The sequence below is a fragment of the Gopherus evgoodei genome, chromosome 10 (genome assembly GCF_007399415.2).
Source record: "Gopherus evgoodei ecotype Sinaloan lineage chromosome 10, rGopEvg1_v1.p, whole genome shotgun sequence".
NCBI classification, from domain to species: Eukaryota; Metazoa; Chordata; order Testudines; family Testudinidae; genus Gopherus; species Gopherus evgoodei.
Genome location: NC_044331.1, coordinates 19,657,467 through 19,681,798, shown reverse-complemented (window position 1 = coordinate 19,681,798; position 24,332 = coordinate 19,657,467). Strand labels below are relative to the sequence as shown.

At 40.2% G+C, this 24,332-nt stretch overlaps 1 protein-coding gene across 6 annotated transcripts in view; it reads left to right on the top strand.

Moving 5' to 3' along the window:
* The window catches only part of TRPM7 (transient receptor potential cation channel subfamily M member 7), a 125,314-nt gene that overhangs the window by 68,093 nt on the left and 32,889 nt on the right, over nt 1-24,332 (top strand). For all 6 annotated transcript variants that reach the window (XR_004002444.1, XR_004002445.1, XM_030578849.1 and 3 more), the window contains exons 14-27: nt 1,147-1,287; nt 1,685-1,819; nt 2,434-2,714; nt 4,007-4,235; nt 5,510-5,665; nt 5,750-5,893; nt 6,570-6,698; nt 7,381-7,665; nt 10,088-10,262; nt 10,839-10,965; nt 14,913-15,097; nt 16,719-16,851; nt 17,362-18,080; nt 20,170-20,246. Coding sequence is in view for 4 of the 6 variants with exons in the window: in XM_030578849.1 (XP_030434709.1) it covers nt 1,147-1,287; nt 1,685-1,819; nt 2,434-2,714; nt 4,007-4,235; nt 5,510-5,665; nt 5,750-5,893; nt 6,570-6,698; nt 7,381-7,665; nt 10,088-10,262; nt 10,839-10,965; nt 14,913-15,097; nt 16,719-16,851; nt 17,362-18,080; nt 20,170-20,246 (2,916 nt within the window). In the remaining 2 variants the exon portion in view is untranslated. The remainder of the gene's footprint in view (nt 1-1,146; nt 1,288-1,684; nt 1,820-2,433; nt 2,715-4,006; nt 4,236-5,509; nt 5,666-5,749; nt 5,894-6,569; nt 6,699-7,380; nt 7,666-10,087; nt 10,263-10,838; nt 10,966-14,912; nt 15,098-16,718; nt 16,852-17,361; nt 18,081-20,169; nt 20,247-24,332) is intronic.

Below are 24,332 nucleotides of genomic sequence, written 5' to 3'. Positions count from 1 at the left end.
GGGTCAAATCGTCCCAGTTACAATGCACATGGTTGAGTGTAGTTGTGTGTCAGCCAACTTGATGTGAGATGGATCAATCCGGACCGGAGCATTGTATTCTGCTACAGATTAACAGAAGGCTAAAACAGATAATTGAAGCATTTGAGCATTTGCTCCCAGTGAAGTGCCAGCCAATTTGCTTGGAAAGTTGTTATGCTACCTCACCTTAGTCATAGCTGTGCTCAGATGGTTAGGATATATGAGAGATCTATGTAGAGTTACTCCGAGGTAGACTGGGTGGGATTTGTGTTTCAAGTGGCGTCCATTGAGAAAGATATTCGGTTCTGGGACTGCTCTGGTGTTGTAAAGATGGAACATACTGAAAAGTGTCTTGGTCACACATGAAGGATAGGTCAATCAATGGCATCCCTAGCCTCTGCTTGCCAGAAGCTGAGATGGGCGATAGGATGGATCACTTGATTATTACTATTCTGTTCATTCCCTCTGAAGCACCTGGCTTTGGCCACTGTCTGAAGACAGGATACTGGGATAGATTGACCATTGGTCTGACCTAGCATAACTGTTCTTATGTCCTTGGTTGTAAATGCCGACCACTACAGTGTTTGGCCAGCTTAATCAAGTCAGTGTTTAGGGCTTGTTCAAGTTCTGGCAAAAGCTTGGACACCTAAGGCAAATGCCATCTGGTATGTAAACTTGCAGGACTGGGTAAACAGAAGGTTGTTTGTGTACAGATTGAAAAGTGTTGGGGTCATGTCATGTCATGTCTCATAGTCAGACAACTTGAATTGTTGTGTGAAAGCAGCTGCTTGAATCTAAAAACGATCTTTCTAAAAAGAGTATTTTCTGTTTTGTCCTCCACAAAACCTTAGGTTTTCAGTTTTAACTTATTTTGGCTGTTTAAATGAAAAGAGGTTAATAGCACTTGAGTTACAAAACCAAAAAAACACATGGAAAATTACTGTACCTGACAAAGTAGAATCTACTCTGCTTTGAAATAGTTTAATATGTTAAACCTCAAACAGGCTTTTAGAATAGAAGGCTTAACTCACTCGTTATCTAGAATTGACATACATGTGAAAGTGCTGTAAATAAGTTTAATTATGTTGTAATATATCTGCGAAGCTAAGAGCAGTTTTATATTTCTAGGGAAACCTTCCTCCAGGATATAAAATCAACCTGATTGATGTAGGGCTTGTTATTGAATATTTGATGGGAGGAACCTACAGATGCACCTATACGCGAAAACGCTTTAGAGTCATATACAACAGTCTCAGTGGGAACAGTCGGGTATGTGGAGTTTGATAACGAGAAATTGCTTAAAATGCTTTACATTTAGGAAAACATGTTTTTAAAATGTCTAAACACAAACAACACTTGACTGCTTGTGAAAATTATAGCCCAGTCTTGTAAATCTTTGTTAGAAGACCAAATCCATTAAGGGCAATGGGACTAGCTGTGTGATTAAGAATTACTCATGTGAAAAATATTTTACTATTTAAGGCTTTTAGCTACCATGTGGAGATCAAATTTATAATCAATGATAAACCATTTCAGTTACATAATTTTTCAGTTAAATTGTCATGCATTCAGATTTTTATAGTTGTCTCATATAGTGTTTTTATCCAAATGTGTTAAGAAACTTAAAAACATTTAGCATCTTCCTCCCCCCCCCCCCAACTTCCAGCGGTCTGGGCGTAATCCGTCAAATAATACTCCTCAACTGCGTAAAAGCCATGAGCCTTTTGGGAACAGAGCAGATAAAAAAGAGAAAATGCGACATAATCATTTCATCAAAACTGCACAGCCTTACAAACCAAAGGTATGTTTGTATCATAAGATTTCACCATTTTTTGATTGTAAATTCTTCAAGGTAAGAACGTGGGGTGAAATCCTGGCCCCACTGAAATTAGTGGCAAAATATAGTCAATAGATCCTCTGACTTCATACTTTTATGTAAAATGCTTAGCACATTGCAAGGGGTATATAAATAATGCATTTATTTTATTTTAAATATCATTTATAAGCAGTGGTATTTAAGGGCGAAAAACTCATCCTTGGTGTAACATCACTGAACTCAGTTACAACAGAGATGAATATGACCCATTGAAACTACCTGCATTGGTAAAGTGAGCAGGATTTGACTTTAGGTTAGTAAAAAACTGTTATCAATGAGTTTCTTTATCGTACTTTAGGAATCTTTTTGTTCATTGCTTCTTTGTCCAATAATTTGCAAAACATATGGGCAATGTGTCCCAGATGTAAGCATGAATTAGCAAGATTTAACTTGAGTTTTAAAAGGAAATTCCAGCTGACTTACAAATACGTTATGCAGCTAGAAATGGTGATTAGTGCTCTATCACTGTCAACAATACTTTAAATCTAAATTTGTTCTGATAAAATGTAATTTTCTAACCTTTCCTTTGTGTTTTTAAGATTGATACAAGTGCAGAAGAAGGAAAAAAGAAAAGAACCAAAGATGAAGTTGTAGACATTGATGATCCTGAAACTAGACGCTTTCCTTATCCTCTTAATGAACTCTTACTTTGGGCAGTGTTAATGAAAAGACAGAAAATGGCCCTCTTCTTCTGGCAGCATGGTGAAGAGTCTATGGCTAAAGCCTTAGTTGCCTGCAAGGTGTATCGTTCAATGGCACATGAGGCAAAACAAAGTGACCTTGTTGATGATACCTCAGAAGAACTGAAACAGTACTCCAAGTAATCTACTTTTTATCTTTGTTAAATCTTTTTTATAATCCTTCTTATAACATTAGCAAAGTAGACATGAATAGAAAACATCTTTCCCCTTTCTGCTACTTGTTTACTTAGCATGCTTGAAGAAAAGGGATCTTCTCAAAGTGATTAAATTATATTCTAATGCAAGATGCATGTCATCACCTTTCTTATATTGCTATTGGCAAATCTGGTGTTTATATTAAAAGAACTTTGAGCACCTTGACAGATGTTTTAACCTAAACTCATTGTATTACATATGGAGTCTTCACACATTTTAAGGAAAGCCATATGTACTTTGTGAATTTGTGTGCGTTAGATAATGTAAGCACACCTATCAGATGACAGGGCAGATTGAAATTCAAACATTGCCCAGTACAGCCCATCAAATTCTTGTCAGCGCAAGAGGATCATGTGGGATATAATCACTTGATCCAGGGATAACCATGACAGTGGGTGCTCTATTCACTATTATGGGCTCCTCCTTGGGGCCCCAAATCGAGATTAGCTCCAGTGAGGTCTAACGCCCCCTTCTGTATGCCCTGCCATCTGTCTCGCTCACTGTGACTCAGGGTACCCAGGTTTTAATAACCAGGAAAGCCAAGCCACAAAGTCTTCCCCTTCTGGGATATCTAAGACTTTCCATACCGGTGTTCTAAGGCAATCTTCTTGTGCATTGCCCTGATGGTACCACTTCCCCTGGTGGCTGGTAGGGGAATCTAGGCCCTTCCACTAGTCTGGATTCCAGTCCTGGAACCCTATACCTGACTATCATGGTCTACTTTCCCTCAGACCCTATTGTCTTTCTCTGGACTCCTTCCTACAGCTTCTTGCTCCTCCTCCTCCCCTCTAGATATCCCAGTTCGAACTTTCTCTTCCCAGGGAGTAACTGCAGACTACTGAGCTCAGTAGCCTTGACTACCTCCCTGCTCCCAAGGAGTGACTGCAGACTATCTTGCTGCACCCTCTTTTCTGCTGCCAACTTTTTATCTTTATTGTACCCCTGTTTGTTTCTTCTCAGCTGGGTGCTATCATTCAGGGAATTATTTAGGCCACATCTGAGGGGAATTAGGTGGTCTAACTGGTTAATTGGCCTCTTAGCCTCATTAACCACTTCCAGAATGGTGTGAATTGAATACCCCATCACATATCCCAGTTGTTGCAGTGGAAGCAGGGAACTCCCCTCAAAATCCCTGATATTGTGTATGAAAGAAGAAATTCTCCAGAACCTGAAATTGGTAAGCCCATATTTTTGGGGGTTTTCCCCCTTTTTCTAGTGAGTTTGGACAACTTGCTGTTGAACTGCTAGAACAGTCCTTCCGACAAGATGAAACCATGGCTATGAAGTTATTAACATATGAGCTGAAGAACTGGAGTAATTCAACCTGTCTTAAGCTAGCAGTGTCTTCAAGACTCCGCCCATTCGTAGCTCATACTTGTACACAGATGTTGTTGTCTGATATGTGGATGGGAAGACTAAACATGAGGAAGAATTCATGGTACAAGGTAAACATCCTTTCAGTTCACCAGTAGTGTTAATTCTACTGGCCATTCTTATTTATTGTGTTTATGCTGAAGTGGAAGAAAAGCATGTTGTATACAAAGTACTATTCCTGTAAAACTTGTATCACTGTAACCCTTATTTACGTTAATAAATGTTGTGAAACTGTTCTACTGTAACTTTTTTAACTTAATCAAGTCTGGACATGTTATTGTAAAACTCTTTTTTTGATGCTCTATTATCTTTTTAAATAAGGTACAGAAATGTAGAAGGCAGAAAACAGGCAAGTAGTCCTTAATCAGAGGCATATGTAGATTACTGTGAATACTAATCCACTACTAAAAATATAGTGGTGAAAAAAAATTAACAACAGAAAATCCACTGTAAGAATACAATTTCATATGCTTCTGCATTCTACAGGCAGTAAGTAAAACTTGATGTAGAAATAAGCTTTTGCTTTCATTTTGGAAGCCCAAGATGAACAAATGGAGGGCATACAGTGGAACACTGGCACACAAATCTGCAGGATCAGTTAGTGTAAGTTTTCAGAACAGTGCACTAAAGTCCTGCAGCTCTAATTAACAGTTGCAAGAGTGCATATCTGTTATGGACATGACACTGAAAATTTACTCCATTATTTGGAGTAACAAAGGGAAAATCACCCAAGAAGTGCAACTTTCATACAAAACCTCTGCAAGCATCATCTGCTATGTGACCTACTAAAATCTTACATGCCAACTTATCTGTTTACCTCTCTTGCCTTGTAATGGACTAACTTCAATAAACAGCTATTTTATCTAGTACTTTTTATACATGTTTCAGACTTCATGATTTTTCTACCATGACTAGAAAAACTGACGCATGTATAGTTAAACATGCCCTGTCTCTAAGACCACAGCCATGTTCTTGCCAAAATTAGGGGAAAAAGAAATAACCTATGAATTCAGTTAAGCTGTAGCTCTCTGTTGTTTAATCTTGGAATACATTCTGTCCAGTGATGTTTAGTTTTGGAATCCACTGATTTACTTTTTTTCCCAAGAATTTCATGAAACATTCTTTATATGCTCACTCCTGGCCTGTAAGTTACATGTATAAATAACAAAAAATCTTCTCTCTCCACCCCCATTTTTTTTTCTACTAACTACCTGACAAGGACAATTTGGATTATAAAATTATATTTTTACAGGGGATAGTCTGTGTACCAGTATGTGTGACACTTTAATATGCTGATGTTAAGTGGAAATACACTTTTAAAATTGCTCATCTTCAATTCTTGTAGGTGATACTGAGCATCTTACTACCCCCTGCCATACTAATGCTGGAATATAAAACCAAGGCAGAAATGTCCCATATTCCGCAATCTCAAGATGCACACCAGATGACAATGGAAGATAGTGAAAATAACTTCCAGAATACAGCAGAAGAGATACCTATGGTAACATAAAACAAACAAACAAAACCCCAAAGAACTAAGAAGTATTTCTATACATAAATTCATAACCTATCCTTTTTATGTTAGGAAGTATTTAAAGAAGTAAGGGTCTTGGATAGTACTGAAGGAAAACATGACATGGAGATGCCAACAAAACCTAAGCGACTTCCAATTACACGAAAGTTTTATGCATTCTATCATGCGCCAATTGTGAAGTTCTGGTTCAATACGGTGAGTTTTTGAAGAAAAGCTGTGTAAAATGACATGCTCAAGAACTCTTTTAAAAAATAGTCCATATTTTATGGCTGGTTCTTTGGCCAGCAAACAGTTGTTACAAATAACACCAGAGTTGAACTGCTCTTGTCCTTCTAAAACTATCTTCCTAAGAAATGAGAATCACTGGAGTCTTAGAATCTGGCTAGTGCGTGCACAGTCTGCAAAATATATCATCCTTGCACTATGGCCTGTTTGTCCTGATATGTCATTCTCCTGCAAGGTAACTCAGGATGGATACTTAGCACTCAGATTTCTTTTTTTTTGGTGTATTATTTTGCCTCATCCAGTTTAGCAGACCTTACATAATTGTTCATTAGTCTAACATATTTAGACGAAGTTATGTGTAATTCATTTTAGATAATTTACACAAACTTGTATTTAACATCCTAAATTTTTCTACATTATTGTTACTTTTTTCTTTTGCTCGAGGGATATATAAAGCCAATATACAATATTTTCCCCATTTATTGGCATTTACTACCCTGGTTCCTGTAAGCAAGTACTGTTATCCTACTTACTATTTTGGTGCATTCTGTATCTAATTAGATTATCAAAAATAATCTACACACACTTGAAAATAAGATGTGTAACTATATAAAATTAACTTTTTTGCTTACTTGCTTTTTTTTAGTTGGCATACTTAGGATTTCTGATGCTTTACACATTTGTAGTCCTTGTAAAAATGGAAGAAATACCATCAGTTCAAGAATGGATTGTTATAGCTTATATTTTTACGTCAGCTATTGAGAAGATTCGTGAGGTATGTTTGTAATCTCAGTTGTATTCTAAATTACTTCACTAATGTCAAGTAGAGCAGTGTGCTTTAAATGATCTTTATCAAAAGATAATGTAAGTGATACAGATTAAAAGTATTGTAGTGCACTTATTATTAACTCCGTTTTAAGCTATTTTATCCTATTAAAGGCATTATGAATATCTCCTTTTTTATCTAACGAATAATTTACTACAATAATCAAATCCCTGTCACTCAAAAACGGCTAATGGATTTGGATGTGGTATATTTTAAGCAGTCATACTGAAGTACCATTAAAAATATGAAAATTAATGGTCTTTCAGCCTTGGTCCTGAAACACATTTGTTCTGCAAGTGGTAACCTCAGAGCAGAGCTGAGATTTTAAAAGATGTGCATGGTATTGTGCATAGACTCTCAATAAAAGTACACACAAATGACCAGTTAGCCATCAGACTGATACATTTTAATGTGGAATTGTGTTTGTATGTGCAGTTGTGGTAATCACATATGTAAATCTAAAAATCTGGACCTTAAATATTTGTTTATTGGAGTATATCAATTTAACATGGAAGCATGCTCAAACATGCGGATAAAAATTTTGTTTACTGATAAAATGTTCAAATGGTTCAGTGGTCTTGATATGAGATAAATTTGCAGATACCTGTTTTCTTTTTTCTTCTTAATGTAGATCTTTATGTCAGAGGCTGGGAAAATTAATCAGAAGATTAAAGTGTGGTTCAATGATTACTTCAATATCAGTGATACAATTGCCATTGTTACTTTCTTCATTGGGTTTGCACTAAGATTTGGAGCAAAAGGGAACTTTGATGACAATACTTACAAAGAAAATTATGTTTTTGTTGCTGGAAGAATAACATACTGTCTAAATATTATATTTTGGTATGTGAGATTACTGGATATTCTAGCTGTAAATCAACAGGCTGGCCCTTATGTCATGATGATTGGCAAAATGGTAAGTTTTGTTTTATTGAAAATATACCTCTTTCTCTCATTGCATCCGTTTTATAATTTTTTAAGAATCTATTTAGAAAAAGGCTACATTATATTGAGGTGTAATTTTCCCCAAATCAAAATGTGCAAATGGGTTAATTAAGATATAATTTCTGTTCACGGATCCTCAGAACAATGGGGGATGAGAGTGGCTTCCCAAACATTTGGTTATAGTCTGTGATATCTGCCCTTCTGATATAGAAAATCTATTTTGTTGAATAGGTGCCATTATTGCTCTTCTTTTACAAACATCTCTCAGAACTGAAGAAAAGGCAGCAGTCCTTCCATCTAGCTTCTTTTCTTTTGTAGGGTTAGGATGATATTACTCTTATTCTTTGGTTTTTTTGGAAATAGGTATATTCTATCCCTACACCGTTTAATGCAGTAGTTCTTGTTCCATACCAGAACCTCCCATGCACTTATCAATATGGGAAGGGCAACGTGGTTGTGCGCCACAGTTTTGGAATCTCTGCTCTATTGCTAACTGCCTTACTGATCTTATTCTTTAAAGGAAAGAGCCATTCAATTTATTTATGGAATCAAAAGGATTTAAATCAGCGGTTCTCAAACTGTGGGTTGGGACCCCAAAGTGGGTTGCAGCCGTGTTCTGATAGGGTCACTAGGGCTGGCGTTAGACTTGCTGGGGCCTGGGGCTGAAGGCAATGCCGAAGCCCCTCCCTCTTGCTTCTCATGGATTCTCCTCTGAAACATGAAGTCAGAGAGGCAGACTTACATAGTCAGTACCCTTTTGTTCGTTCGTGTTCTCTCTTTGTCTCTCAGATGATTGATGAGAAGCCGTTTCTTTTATAGCCTCCAGCCCCCTTGTCAGGTGACTCACTGATCAGCCTTATCAGGTGATCAGAGACCTCTGCCAAGTGATCTGTTACTTAGTTACCACCCCCTCAAGTTCAGATTTGAAAACTGGTTTACCCTGGATGGCAGCCTTCTATTTGTCCAAGGGTGCTCCATTTAAATGGATAATCATCCAAGTTTAATGTCCTTCCATTGTTAGCCCTTTGCCACACCACTCCTTGGAATTTTAGCCAAGATGGGAATAAAACGGCAGCAGGAAGGCAAAAACAAAGCCTTATACTCAAAACGGAGTTTGCAGCTTGATAAAGATAAATATGCAATGTTCATAATCTCAAATATAAGTCATAAACTGTGCATAGGCAGATTCCCCAAATAATCACATCTCAAAGCAGATTTCCTTCCTCCTGATCAGACAGCATAAACTAAAATTTTCAATACATTCCCTCTTCTATAGAATCTGGAACTTGCACAGAGTGTTAGGAGTTATGAAGGTTGTCTAAATAACTCTGCCATAGTGAATAATAAAATCATCTCACTGTGAGATATATGAACTGTTGGATGATAAAATCGGAACTAGGGAGTAAGATGTATGCCCTGGTTCTGTTTCTGTGTCACATGCATTTTCTGAGCTTGGGAAAACTGTACCTACACTGTGCTTAGCCTCACAGAGAGTGTGGGAGGGAGGAGGAGTATATCACGTTCCTAAAGAAAGGTGGGTACAGTAAATCAGCGTTCCAAGCTGTAAGAGCATACAATAGTTTGGTGGGAGGAAAAACTGAAGATGAAGGTTTGTGGTCTTGTGCTGAATTTTAGGTGGCTGAATCCTCTAACGCAGGGGTCGGCAACCTTTCAGAAGTGATGTGCCGAGTCTTCATTTATTCACTCTAATTTAAGGTTTCATGTGCCAGTAATACATTTTAATGTTTTTAGAAGGTCTTTCTCCAAGTCTATAATTATATACAACAATAGTTTAGTTATATAAGTAAAGAAGGTTTTTAAAATGTTTAAGAAGCTTCAGTTAAAATTAAATTAAAATGCAGACCCCCCTGGACCGGAGGCAAGAACCCAGGCAGTGAGAGTGCCACTGAAAATCAGCTTGCGTGCCACAGATTGCCTGTCCCTGCTCTAACCCCATTATAAATTCCTCAAAAACTGCTTAAAATTGCAAAATGCACAAAATTCCGTAAGCTCGCACTAGAAATTGCTGCTATAACTGTATAAAAGCTTGCTTTAATCATATGGAAGCTGAGTATACTTCAGTGCTGGTTAATACGGTACTTTAAAAATAAAAAGAATTAAAATAGCATGTCAGACTGCTGCAAAACTTAATTGTATGTTTTATTCCTTTTAGTTAAGGAGTAAGTATGATAAATCCTTATCCTCAGTTTGCTAACCCCCAAATCTATTTGTTTTTAGAGAGAGAGAGAGAGAGATCTAGATAGGCACAAAGTTAAATATTGTTACATTTTGGAGATAGAGTAATTACACAAGTGTTTTGAAACCATAATTGCCAAAGCTTTTCTTTGGTAAACTTTTTGAGTTTTTTCTTAACTTGAACTTTTTTTAAACAGGTGGCCAACATGTTCTACATTGTAGTGATTATGGCACTTGTACTGCTTAGTTTTGGTGTTCCCAGGAAGGCAATACTCTATCCTAATGAAGCACCATCTTGGACTCTTGCTAGAGATATTGTGTTTCATCCATACTGGATGATTTTTGGTGAAGTTTATGCATATGAAATTGATGGTAAGATGATGCAATTTTGGAACAATTTATGGAAACTCTCAAGGATTAAGGATATTTTTTTCCAGATGCTGATAGGCTGAGGTGTATTGGTGAAACACGAATTTAGTTAGTAGTATTGGATTACCTTTTCTTCTTGAGGTATATCCATTAAGTCCCAGATGTCCAAATGTAGGGAACTCTTTGTCTGTCTTATGCTGAAAAAAGCTTAAACATGACCTAGAATGAAAACTTTTGTTTCTTTTTTGGCCAAAAGGGGAAGTGTCTTCCAACTGGGCTAATCCTAGAGCTGTATTTATTGCATATGCAACCATCATGCCAAGATTTTGTTTCTGTGAGCTGAAAAAGCATTTTACTTAACTGATAAAGACCACTCAGTAACTACAGGATGCCTCTTTTTCCTGTAACTTTTTAAAAACTGTTTCTAGTGGTATTTTTTTAAAAGAACAAATTACAGGATAGATGCATAAAGCTAGTTATTGCACAATCTTTGAGTGATTCTTTCAGCATCTATATCTGCTATAAGTATTAAAAGTCCTCTCTAAAAGAAAATATGGTCTCTGTGTTTTCTCTCCAAAGTATGTGAAAATGATTCATCAGTTAGCCGTCTCTGTGGACCTGGAACATGGCTGACCCCATTTCTTCAAGCTGTGTACCTCTTTGTACAGTACATTATTATGGTTAATCTCCTTATTGCATTTTTCAAGTAAGTATATTGTTACTTTCAGATAATTGTTAATCTGGTGATTAAGTACATATCTAACTTGAATAAACTAACTAAAAATAGTTTGGTGGCCTGATGGCAGTGAAAGGCACTGCTGTTTGTTGGCTGTGTGTTCTTCAGGTGCTAATCTTGATCCATTACTCTTCAGCACTGTAGGGACAGTCTGCCCAGCTCCTAGGGCAGAGGGATTGTGATACACCCTGCTCATGATGCTATACTTTTTGAAGGCACTATGTCTAGCCCAAAATTGCAGAGAGGCTAAATGCAACAGAGGGAGAAGAGAATTTGCATCCCTGCCCTCCTCCTCTCCTTTCAAAAATAAAAAAGAACAAAATTGGTTCTTGGGTTTATTGCTCCACTGGCATAACTTCATATCGAGAATGTTATTCCAAAGTGCAAACGTAATTTTTTGGTTTTGTTTTTTTTAAATAAAGATCTTGCCTAAGGATAGCTATAGAGAAGTTTAAAATCAAATTTTGCCATTAAAAAACTATTTTGAAAAAGCACAGCTCATTAAAACTGAAGACTTGCTTAATCCATGATTGGTGGGCCTGCTTCCAATTTTCAGTAATCAGGGGGGTTAGTATACCAGACCACATTAAATTCAGCCAGTCATTTTAATTTCAAAAATGAAATTTGACCTAAGTGAACTTCCTTCTGATGGAAGGGACCAAACGGAATAGGAGAAATGATTTCTCCTGCCCCCCTTAACTACAAACCAGGCAATACACAACAATGTAATATCTCCACAATCCCAGTTTGACTGTTAGGCCTGAAACCAGCTAGCTTTACGCAGAAAGTATATAGGTCTGGTGAGAGAGATGGGCTGATTCAGTGCATCTTTTCTGGGATCCTCCACTGGCAGGACTCTTGCGGAATCCTGGCTGAAGTTTAAAAGCTGCTCTTCTCTGACAATGCCAGGAGGTACAACATTCTGTCCTGGCTACAAGTGAAAATTGCTGGCACAGCTGTCCTTGCAAGCACAGGGGAGTACAATTTGCACTAACTCTATCTGGAGGCATGAAGCAAATCTATATTACTGATAACTTGAATAACGTGTTACAGGAAAATTGTAATTCTTTCACTGAATTGACATATCTGAAGGCACAGTGAACTACAAACATACTGGAAGTGCCTTAGAATCACATTGATGTTTTAATGTAGTCTTTTGTATTCTTGTTTTTACCTGGTGGCAGGGCAGGGTGTCCTGTGTAGTACTTTAAGAAATATAATCTATACTAAATAAAAGGTAAATTTAAAAAAAAAATCCAACTTATAAATTTCTTACTTTAACACTGACCAGGGAACCTGTTGCAAATTAATGCAGTTTTAATTAGCAATCAAAATTAATAAAAAGCAAAGATGGAAAATTGTAATGTCATTAAATTTAACTTTATAAGCCTAGTTCAATTTTATTCTTCATTAGTTTTCAAAATATACTAAGTTTGCTAGTATACAGTGACGTCTCAGCAAAGATTTAATAGCATTGTTTCGTGTTCCTGTGTTACTGGAAAGTGCAAAAAGAGTGCCATTTTTGTGTAAGTGTAACATGTATGGCTCAATAACATCCTGCTGTACTTTTGCGAAACACTTGCCTGTAACAGGTCATTGTTGCTAGTTTATACCTACACATGAAACAAATCTCTACAAGTTTTACATTTCTGACTTTACATCTGAATCTGTATACCTAACAATACAAAAAAAGTTTCTTAGATTGTCAAATTTATTTGACTTTAGGCTTTTTGCATCTATCTTAGTTCAAGAACAGAATGCAGATCTTTATTGACTGAGAAAATACCAGTTTTCAGTATAAGTGTTCCGACGGTATTTTTAATCATAAAAATTGAGCTTCCTTTATACCTGTTAAGAAACTGTATGCTGCAAATTTCAGAAATAAGATTAGATGTTTTTTCTTTCTTTTTTTTAAATAAAGGGCAAGTGTGCTTTAGGTGGTTCAGATTGTGCTCTTACTACAGTAACTACTACAAGCAATGATTATGTTTATGGGGCCAGACTTGCACAAATTACAGGGATATTGTATGTGTTTGCATGCCGTGAACTGCACTTGTGCATGCAGACAGGATGATTGCATGTGCAACTGACTAGTTAAACATTTAACTGATTGTGTGTTTAATCTAGTTTGCACATACAGTCACAACAAATATGCATGCCAACATATGTGCATTTTTGCCTTGCAGTTACAAAACTGCTGCAGCTAGTTCTTTAATGCCTCAAATAACTGGTGAATAATTATTGTAACTATGACTAGATAGCTTTTTCTTTCCCAATGATCACCAGTTATGTTATGATACTTATATTTGTACAGTAGAGTTATTCTTAGTGCATTACAGAAGGGATCCTAGAGATGAGAGGGTAAATATATGCTCCTTTCTATGTTCTCTTCACTGCTTCAGAACTTAGCATTTATGAGACTGCTAACATATTCGCGAATTTTGGTGGTTAGAGTTGTCCATAAGGAACAGAATGAAAACAACCATAGGGCCATGAAGTCAGATCCTGATGACTTCATCACTCCAGCTCAGTCTACACAAACAAATAACCAATAGGCAAAATCATGTGATTATTAATATCCTGAGCACCATTCCCAAATACAAGAAAAGCTGTGTTATCCAGCGCTTCACCAGCTGTAAAGCTCTATAAACTGGTATTTCTGATCTTCATTGAAAGTCCAGTTTATAGTCCGGTCTGTGTGGGTCCCCGGAAGTGGCGACATGTCCCTGATGCTCCTAGGTGGAGGAAAAGCTGTGAGGGGTCCGGGGCTAGGGCATGGGCAGGGGTGCAGGACATGGGCTCTGGGAGGGAGCTTGGGCATGGGAGGGGGCTCTGAGCAGGGGATCGGGAGGGGTTCTGGAGTGCCGGATCTGGGTGACGCTCACTTCAGGCAGCTCACCGCAAGTGGCAATATGTCCCAGCAGCTCCTAGGCGGAGGTGCAGCTAGACGGCTCTGCGCGCTGCCCCTTTCCTGAACGTGGGCTCCATGGCTCCCATTGGCCAGGAACCGTGGCCAGTGGGAGCTGCGAGGCGGCGCCTGTAGGGGGAGGTAGCGCACAGAGCTGCCTAGGAACAGACGGGACATGTCGCTACTTGTGGGGAGCTGCCTGAGATGAGCACCACACCGATCCGGCACCCTGACCCTCTCCCATGGCCCAACCTTCTACCATGAGCCCCTTCCCACACCCAAACTCCTTCCGAGAGCCCGCACCCCCTCCAACACCCAAACTCCCTCCCTTTTAGTAACTGGAATTTTTACTGGCACCCACCATTCCCCCAACATGCCAGGTATAAAAGCTTTTACTGTAATATTCTATAAACTGAAAGAACAACTCTACCATCAGGATGTAGGATAATAGGTTAAAAATAGGTCTTCTAAAACGATGATAAAATTGCAATCTAGTTGCAAAAAGAACACATTTATCCTTAGCAGTATATCAAGAAATCGTAATCTCTGGTCTAACAGTTCATCTGCTTTGGAGAGGATCTCTGTTGCTTTTCCGAAGTTTTAGTATTAAAACCAATACATGCACAAAGTTTTTATTTAAAAAAAAAAAAAAAGAAAAAAAACTTTGAGAGAGAGAGGAAATCTCTCATTTATAGGGCCAACTTTCCTGTCTTTTTAATCTGAAATTACTACAGAGTTAATGTTATGGTTTATCACAAATGAACCTGAGTGTGAGAGGAGTATAATTCTTTCTTGCCATATTGATATAGCCTTCCCTTGATGCACTTCTGACTCCCATTTAAAAATTTGAGTTACTTCTTCAGTAAAGTGAAAATACAGTTATGTACAATCTATGCCTTTCTCTACATTTATGCCTTTGTAAAATTCGAAAGGCAGTAAAATTGCTTTGGATAGTAACTAACCTCTAAAATATTTGTGTTAAAACATTTTTATGTTTTCCCTCCTTCAGCAATGTGTATTTACAAGTAAAGGCAATTTCAAACATCGTATGGAAGTATCAGCGCTATCATTTCATTATGGCCTACCATGAAAAACCTGTCCTGCCTCCACCTCTTATTATTCTTAGTCATATGGCTTCCTTATGTTGTTGTATCTGTAAAAGAAGAAAGAAAGACAAGACTTCAGATGGACCAAGTAAGAACAAATTTTATCCAAGCAATTATTAGTTTTTCTTGTTTTTCTGTTATTAAAGTAAGTTATCAAGAAATTGGTAATTACTGTTTGGTTACTACTCTTCATTATAATGCACAGAGAGCACAATATAATGTTTAATTCATTAATAATGAAGCAGGTAACTTGTGTATATTTTATTATCATTTAACCCAGTGTTTTCCAAACTTGGGATGCTGCTTGTGTAGGGAAAGCCACTGGCGGGCTGGGCCAGTTTGTGTACTTGCCGCATCTGCAGGTCCAGCCAATCGCGGCTCCCACTTCCAGCAGCTTCCATTGACCTGGAGCAGCGAACCGCTGCCAGTGGGAGCTACGATTGGCCGGACCTGCAGATGCGGCAAGTACACAAACTGGCCCAGCCTGCCAGGGGCTTTCTCTACACAATTGGCATCCCAAGTTTGGGAAACACCGATTTAACTAATTTAAAGTGGTTGAGCTCTCTGATGAAACAAATACCTTAAAAGAACTTAGTTCGTAAATCTTGTTTTATGGGAATGAACCACAACTATTCTATCTGGCAATTTCTACTGCCATGTTACCAGTAACATTCTATGCCAAGCCTCACATTTCAGTTCTGTCCCATATCAATTAAAATAATCCTTCTGTTATAACATTTGGGGTTAAAATTGGTAAATTGAGCACTAGAGTACCATTATTTTAAAACTGAATGTAAATGCAGTGGACAACTTGGAGAGAATAGCTGTCTATTTGCATGACACTGTGTGTAGGTAAAATAAAATAGTCCCTTGCCCTATTTATCAGGGTGTCCAATTTTCTGATGAGGGTCAATTTTTTTTTCTTTTTCTTCCCATCTTGTTTACTGATTATTTTCATATATTTCATTATTTACTGTCTTTTCACGTTCTTGTTTCATTTTGCTAATAGTAGTTCCTTGTAAGCAACTGATCCAGTTTTCCTGTTTTAAAGTAGTTTTAAAAATATTGACTTTATACAAAACTGGATTTTTACACTCTGATTTAATTCCATTTAGATTTAAATAAATCTTGCAAAGACATCTTACTTTCACGGTGTTTTGTAGGGTTAGTTGGATATTTTTTTTTAAATCAAAACTGTGGGTTTTCAGTTAAACACATTTTTTCATGAAAAGTATCTGCTTTCCTTGGAAAACTTCAACTTTTTTTTAAAACAAAAGCACCTAAGAAACAAAAAATGAATTTACTATGATGCACTGTGGACAGGGGCTCAGCAAGGGCAGAGACCATGGTGTATTGTGGGAGATGTTGTCTAGCCCGGAGCCCGGCCAAAAGAAGGGAATGGCAAAATGAGGCACCCAAACTACAACTCCCATGAGGAACCTCAATGCGATTTCTTAATTGAAACTTTTGGTCTCCAGCCAAAAAATGTTCGGTTTTTTCCCTGAAAATATGCAGTTTTCAACTTTTTCCCCACTGTTAAAAAGCTGAAGTTTTCCACCATGGATAAAACCATTTTTCAACCAGCTCTACAGAGCTAGGTAGCATCTTCATTTACCCCATATCATTGATCCATGTGGCTACTTATTTCAAGCATTTGTGATGTAGCATAGCCTACTAATCTCCTGAATTGTTGCTTTCTCTTTCATTAGAACTCTTCCTAACAGAAGAAGACCAAAAGAAACTTCATGACTTTGAAGAGTTGTGTGTTGAGATGTATTTCAATGAAAAAGATGATAAATTCCACTCTGGAAGTGAAGAGAGAATTCGAGTCACATTTGAACGGTAGAAAATTTATGTAGAAACTTAAAAATGTAAATAAAAACTTTGACTTATTAAAATCTGTTATCAGGAAAAGGTACAGTGCATGTAGTTGTTTGTACAAAATATTCATGACAATGTTGTATGACACTTTTTCTTAGCTACATAGAAATTATTACAGACTGTTCTATGCTGACCGTATTTCTGAGTTGTAGAAGAGCTCCTGACACTTACTAGTGCATAGCAGACAGAGACTTATAGTCTCTTTAAAGAGGTCTTCTCAAATGTATTGGAATGGGTGTTAAACAACAGTACTGTCAGCAGTTCGCTGATGTACATTTATTCCTTGTTGCCTAAGTATGTACAAGTATCCCTTTTTCTACAACAATCCACTGAAATCAATTGTCACCCTAAGCCTTTAAAATTACAAATAATACATTTTCCTTTCTCAAACTGGCAAAAAGAAGTATAGCAAAAGTGTTTCTTCTTTACAGTTTTTGAGAACAAAAAGCTTACTTTTTTCATTTTTTTTAGGGTTGAACAAATGTGCATTCAGATAAAAGAAGTTGGTGATCGAGTCAACTACATCAAACGGTCATTGAACTCTTTAGATTCTCAGATTGGCCACCTACAAGATCTCTCTGCTCTCACTGTGGATACTCTAAAAACACTAACTGCACAAAAAGCTTCAGAAGCTAGCAAAGTCCATAATGAAATTACCCGGGAGTTAAGCATTTCAAAACATTTGACACAAAACCTTATTGATGATGGTTCTCTGAGATCTTCAGTATGGAAAAAACACAACATTGGAAATGCGTTTGGTGGTTCTTTTCCACAAGGAGACCTCGAGAGTAGTAATGCTTTATTATGTAACATTTCTATGCACAGTGAAAGAGATATTCAACATAAGACAATTGGTCAGGATTTAGCTTCAGTTGGCAGGAGGGAAGAACTAAGCTTTCAAGAGGCAGGTTCTTCAGGCAGTGCCTTTTTTCCAAGTGCTGTTTCTCCTCAGGAACTTCGACAAAGATTACAGGGTTCAGAGATCTCAAAATCCATTAATAAAAATAAAAAATTAGGCAATTCATCGAACAGCATGCCACGACTAACATCCCCAACAGCTAAATTGTTTGTTAGCACTCCATCTCAGCCGAGTTGCAGAAGTCAGTTGGAATCTACAGCAAACAATGAAGCAGCAATTTTGTCTAAGGCTACAGAAGGAGATAGTAACGTAGAATTTGGTGCATTTGTGGGTAAGTATAACAAAGTAGATTGTGAAGTCAGTAGTAGCTGCTCTTATCCTCTTGCTTCTGGCTCTGCTTGCCTTGCTTTCACCCAGTCTCGTGTTGAAAGTGGTGGATACGTTAATTGTGGTTTTATTCATGATGGAGATGACACTGATGATTACAACTGCAGAAGCAGAGTTGATACATATGATGAGCAGTCCTCTGAGAACAGTATCCAAAAGAAGCTACCTCTGTCATCCAGCAACCAAGCATCAACAGTAAACTGTGACCCAGGTGGTGGTTCACATGAAAAATTGAATGTTAAAGATGAAGTTTCTAAAAGCCAGCGTGTTCAAGCAATGGAACCACCAAATAGAGATTTAAGTTCTAACATCATTGCAGGACTACTTCAAAAACTGTGGACCAAATCGAAACCACAAGGTTTGATTTACCAAGAATTGTATGGTATTTTGGGTTTATTCTGGTTGCAGGTGACTTTATTCTACCATTGTGCTTTGCTATTTTGCTTTAAACCTTTCTATTTTCTCTAAACGATATGGATGTTTTTTAACTTTAAAATTATCGTTTCTTTATAATTCTGTCACATAGACAATATTTTTCAGACAAACATTGGACAGCTATTGACAGATAAGTTTCTTAATGTTAGCAGTTCTACAGCTCAGGTGAACTCTAGAAGGACTAATTTTAAGGTCCTACTTTTTGCCCATGTTAAAAATATTGTCTATATTTTGAGAAATTGCGGAAAACTTGTTTTGGCTAATGGAATCATGAATAAATATCTTTGTGATATCTGTGTCAAGCTAAGGGATCCTTACTATGCTATCCTTCTCAACACTTCTGTGACCAGGATCTACCACTGTTACCTACAGTAATACTGTTGTAGTGCAGTAATATTTTAAAAACTTTCCAAAGTCCTTTTTTAAACCAATATTACATGCTTCTTCAACTTTTACATAACAGTAAAAAGGTGCATGTTTTTATTAGATTCTTTAGACACTCTTTGATTAATAAAACAGTGGCAGATTCGTTTTGAAAGTAGGTGTTGGTTTACTAACTAAATATCGTAAATTAGAGACCAAATACTTTAAATTAGAGCCAAATACAAGTGGAGGATCACAGTCTTAATCTGTCAGGCACCTGTTCGAGTGTTATATTGCAAAAGCAATTGTGTAGGGGATCCCAAAACATATTTTCCAAGTGATATTTACTATTTAAAGTTAAGTTTAAATTTAGACAAGAGTTTTGTTCTGATGCCATGATGCTTAGGTGCTCGAAAAGTAATATTTTTTGACTTGTAGGGGGATGGCAAACTATTTAATTGTTTAATCATTCACAGGGCTCATTATAATACAGAAAAAACCTTTATACTTTATTAGTTTTTTAAAGCAGAAAACACAACATTTGAAATCTGACAGTATAGCTCAGTCAGGTCTTTAATTAACCGCAGCACTAATAAGGTTAAGTATTAAGTATACGTATTTTACTTGAGCCATGCCTTCATTTATATGGTCCTTTCTCTTCTGGAATTTAGAATATACTCTTCATCCATAATATATATGTTTTATAGAAATTCAGATGTGGTGCAGATATATGTTGTCAATCAATTATGTTTGTTTTCATTATAAAACCATGCACATTTGGTGGAATTCAGAAAATATTTCCTGTAACTATTAGGATGAAGTGTATATTTTAAAAACCTACCACAGGAAACTCTGCTTTTTCTATACTTTTCACATTTATGTAAAAATAGTGAGACTCAGAATATCAAATTAAATGGTATATGGAAGTTTACCTCTGAAACTAATCTAATTTATTTTCTTGAAGGAGTAATATTTTTAAATTGTATTAATTTTATTGTGGTGATGTTCTACCCATTTTATGTAGGAAAAGCAACAGTTCCTTATCTTTACTAACCTATCATTTATATCCATTTACTTCAGAGTTCTTCATTATAAGTCTTTTTCTCAATGGAAACACTGGCAGCATTTATTAAAGTTTCTCCCCATCATAACAACATTATCTAGCATGTTCCAATTTTTTTCAGTGTTATCTTTGATACTGAATATTTTATATTTTTCAATTTACTGGGTCAAAGGTCACAGAGACAGCATGGAGTTACAACAATTTAAGGAGTCAGCGATTAAAATTAAAGAAAAAAATGCTAATATGGAGGTAAGACTGAAATTTTTATTTTTAGATTGCAAATCAGTAGTTTAATGTGGACATAGACAGCTTTTTCATGTATAGTTTACCAAAGATTTTTGAAAATGTAAGAATAGATTTTTGCAAAACTAATATGAAAAGAAATTTACTAACAGTCAGTAACAATGCAACCTTAACTATAGAGGAACTACTGTTGCTGCAAAATATGAAACTAGTAAGTATTTAACAGGATTTGATAGTATGTAACCTCACAGAGGCCAACATTAGTCTAGCCATTAAAGTAAATTAAAAATGATAACTTGACTTTAATTAGAATAATAATTTAGATTCCAAGGGCAGAAGGGTCTGCTGTGATCATCTGTTCTTCTTCGAGTGATTGCTCATATCCTTTCCAGTTAGGTGTGCGCGCTGCGCATGCACGTTCGTCGGAAGACTTTTTACGCTAGCAACTCCAATGGGCCGGCAGGTCGTCCCCTAGAGTGGCGCCACCATGGCGCTTGATATATATCCCTGCCGGCCCGCCCGCTCCTCAGTTCCTTCTTACCGCCGTGTCGGTCGTTGGAACTGTGGAGCGCAGCATAGCTGTCCTCCACGTCCCTAGCTCTCCTTCGTTTCACTGTTCTCATAGTTGTAGATAGTTGTAAATTGTAGTTAGTTATTGTTAATTGTAGTATAGCTGTATATACTTATTAGTGGGTTTGGGCTGTAGCCCTTCCCTGTGCCCGGCACCGGGCCCATGCCTGGTTCGCCGGGGTTCAAACAGTGCTCCGCCTGCAAAAAGCTGATGCCGACCAGCGATCCCCACGACGCCTGTGTGAAGTGCTGGGGGAATCGCACATTTCAGACAAGTGCCGCATCTGTAAGGCTTTTAAGCCTCGGACAAAAAAGGAGAGGGATCAGAGCTTAAGGACTCTCCTGATGGAAGCGGCACTTAACCCTGTGGCCTCGATGCAGAGTGCCGGCTCCGCGCTGGCACCGGACCGCGCCAGCACCAGAAAGACGCCCCGGCACCGACCTTCCCCGGCACCGGGACCCGACGCAAGACCCTCGAAGTCTGCGACTCCATCCTCACAGGCTCGAGTGGAGTGCCCGGCACCTACCTCTGCCGTGGCACCATCAGCAGGGATTCCGTCGACTCCGGGCCCCGGAGGTCCGTCGAGCCTGGTACCTCCTAGCTCCCCTATAAGATCTGGGGTTGAGCTGTTGGTCCCTTCAACGCCAGAGACATTCACTTCGGCGCAGGACCTAATTGCTCTCACGGAGCCTACTCAGCCTCAACCCCCGGTGCGGGTTATATCTAGAGGCAAGCCTGCGACAATGCGAGCGCTGTCTCCGGACTCGCCCAGCTGGCACCGATCCCCTTCAAGGTCCCGGCACCGTGGACGTTCTCGCTCCAGGCGCCGCTCGCAGTCCCGGCACCACTCCCCTCGGTGGTACCGGTCGCACTCGCGGCACCGGTCATCTTCCAGACAGTCTCGCTACTACCGGCACCGGTCTGGATCGAGTCGCCGCTACCGGCACCGAGACTCCAGGAGCCGTTCCCATTGGCGGTCAGCACCCCGGTCGACCTCCCGGCACCGAGCTGGTGGCAGGTCCCGGTCGACCTCCCGGCACCACGCTGGTGGCAGGTCCCGTCCTGATCCCGGCACCGGTACGATTCCCGGTACCGGTCCCCGGCACCGAGAAGATCGTCGATGTCGAGACCGAGGGAGCCCTACCAGCCACGTTCAGCCCCACCATGGCCTTCCTGGCAGCCGTCTGTCTCATCGCAGACAGACAGCATGTACGCCCTGGACGCGGACAGACCTGCGGCCCTCTTCCATGACCCTCCTTCGCAGGATCAGGGACCGCAGCAGTGGGGTTTCTGGACGCCCTGGGCGTACCATCAAGCCCAGGGCCCTCAACACATTCCACCTCAACCAGTGACATCTGAGTGCAGAGCTCTGGAGGCCTCGTTGTCTCGCCCTCCCCCCTCTCCGGCGGGGGAAGACAGATCCAACCAGCAGGACCCTGAGCTCCCTCCAGAATCAGAAGCGCTGGTACAGACGGAGCCCCCCATGGACCCGCTCCTACCTGGGGTCTCCTTGTCGTCCTCCCCCGATGAGGCAGTGGCGGGAATGTCATCCTCCAGTCCTCCCCCACTCGACCTCAGGGCGCACCAGGACCTCCTCAGGCGTGTAGCGCAAAACTTGAACTTGCAGGCTGAGGAGGTTTCGGAAATCGAAGATCCTGTGGTGAGCATTCTCTCAGCGGATGCTTCCACCAGAGTCACCCTTCCCTTCATCTGGACTATTCAAGCCAATGCTAATACCATCTGGCAATCACCGGCCTCCATCCCTCCTGCTGCACGCAGGGTGGAGCGCAAGTGTATGGCACCCTCCAAAGGATATGAATACCTGCATGTCCACCCAACCCCGTGCTCCCTCGTCGTGCAGTCTGTGAACGAGAGGGAGCGCCACGGGCAGCAGGCCCCAGCACCGAAGACCAAGGAGGCGAGGTGCATGGACCTGCTAGGTCGGAAGGTCTACTCAGCGGGCACCCTCCAACTCAGGGTCTCTAACCAACAGATCCTCCTTAGCCGCTATGCCTGTAACTCCTGGGTAGCAGCGGATAAGTTCAAGGAGTTGTTGCCTCAGGATGCGCGTCAAGAATTCGCGGCAATTCTTGATGAAGGCAAGAAGGTTGCAAGAACTTCATTGCAGGCATCCTTGGATGCGGCATACTCGGCCGCCAGAACTCTGGCTTCAGGGGTTACAATGCTCCACATCTCCTGGCTACAGGTTTCTGGCCTTCCTCCGGAGCTCCAACACACCATCCAGGACCTCCCGTTTGAAGGTCAGGGCCTGTTTTCAGAGAAGACTGACCCCAGGCTGAAAAGCTTGAAAAACAATAAGGTCATCATGCGCTCTCTAGGGATGCACACACCCGGGACGCAGCGCAGACACTTCCGGCCGCAACAGCAACAGCAGCGCCGGCCCTATCCCCACTACCGCCAGCGGCAAGACTTTAGTAGACGCCGAAGCAGGAATGGCCGGCGCAGACAATCGGGCAACCAAGGGGGGCACAATCAGGGCTCCTCTAAAGCCCCACCTGGCCCAAAACCTTCGTTTTGAAGGTGCGCCCGAGGATGCTGTACCAGTTTCCCCCACGGATCCGTCCCCCCCGTTTTCCAACCGCCTTTCGTTCTTCCTCCCGGCGTGGACCCAAATAACTTCCGACCGTTGGGTCTTACGCACTGTGCAAATGGGGTACAGTCTGCAATTTATTTCACACCCTCCCTCCCGCCTCCCACCCTCGTCCCTCTTCAGGGACCCCTCTCACGAGCAATTCCTCCTTCAGGAGGTGCGGACGCTCCTCGACAAAGGAGCCATAGAGGCGGTTCCGGAGAACGAGCAGGGCAAGGGGTTTTATTCCTGCTACTTTCTGATCCCCAAGGCCAAGGGAGGCCTCAGACCCATCCTCGACCTGCGGGAACTCAACAAACATATGGTGAAGTTGAAGTTCCCCATGGTATCCCTGGGGACCATTATCCTATCTCTGGAGACTGGTACGTCGCCCTCAACATGCAGGACGCTTATTTTCATATAGCCATTTTTCCGCGACACAGACGCTTCCTTCAGTTTGTGGTCAACCGCCACCATTATCAATTTGCGGTCCTCCCATTTGGCCTCTCCACGGCCCCGAGGGTATTCACGAAATGCATGGCAGTCGTCGTCGCATATCTTTGACGCAGTCGCATACACATATTCCCCTACCTCGAAGACTGGCTGATTTGAGGCACGTCAGAGTCGCAGGTCTGCAACCACGTCCGCAAGATCAGCAGACTCTTTGGAGCTTTGGGCCTCATTATCAACGTGGACAAGGCCACTCTGCTCCCCACGCAGAGGATAGAGTTCATCGGGGCCATTCTGGACTCCACCTTGGCCAGGGCCGTTCTGCCGCTGTCCAGGTTCCAGACGCTGTCGGCCATCATTCGGTGTCTAGCGACAGCTCCCTTGACCTCTGTAAGAACATGCCTAACCCTCGTAGGCCACATGGCGGCCTGCACCTTCGTTACGGGTTATGCGCGGCTTCGCATGAGGGCCCTCCAATCCT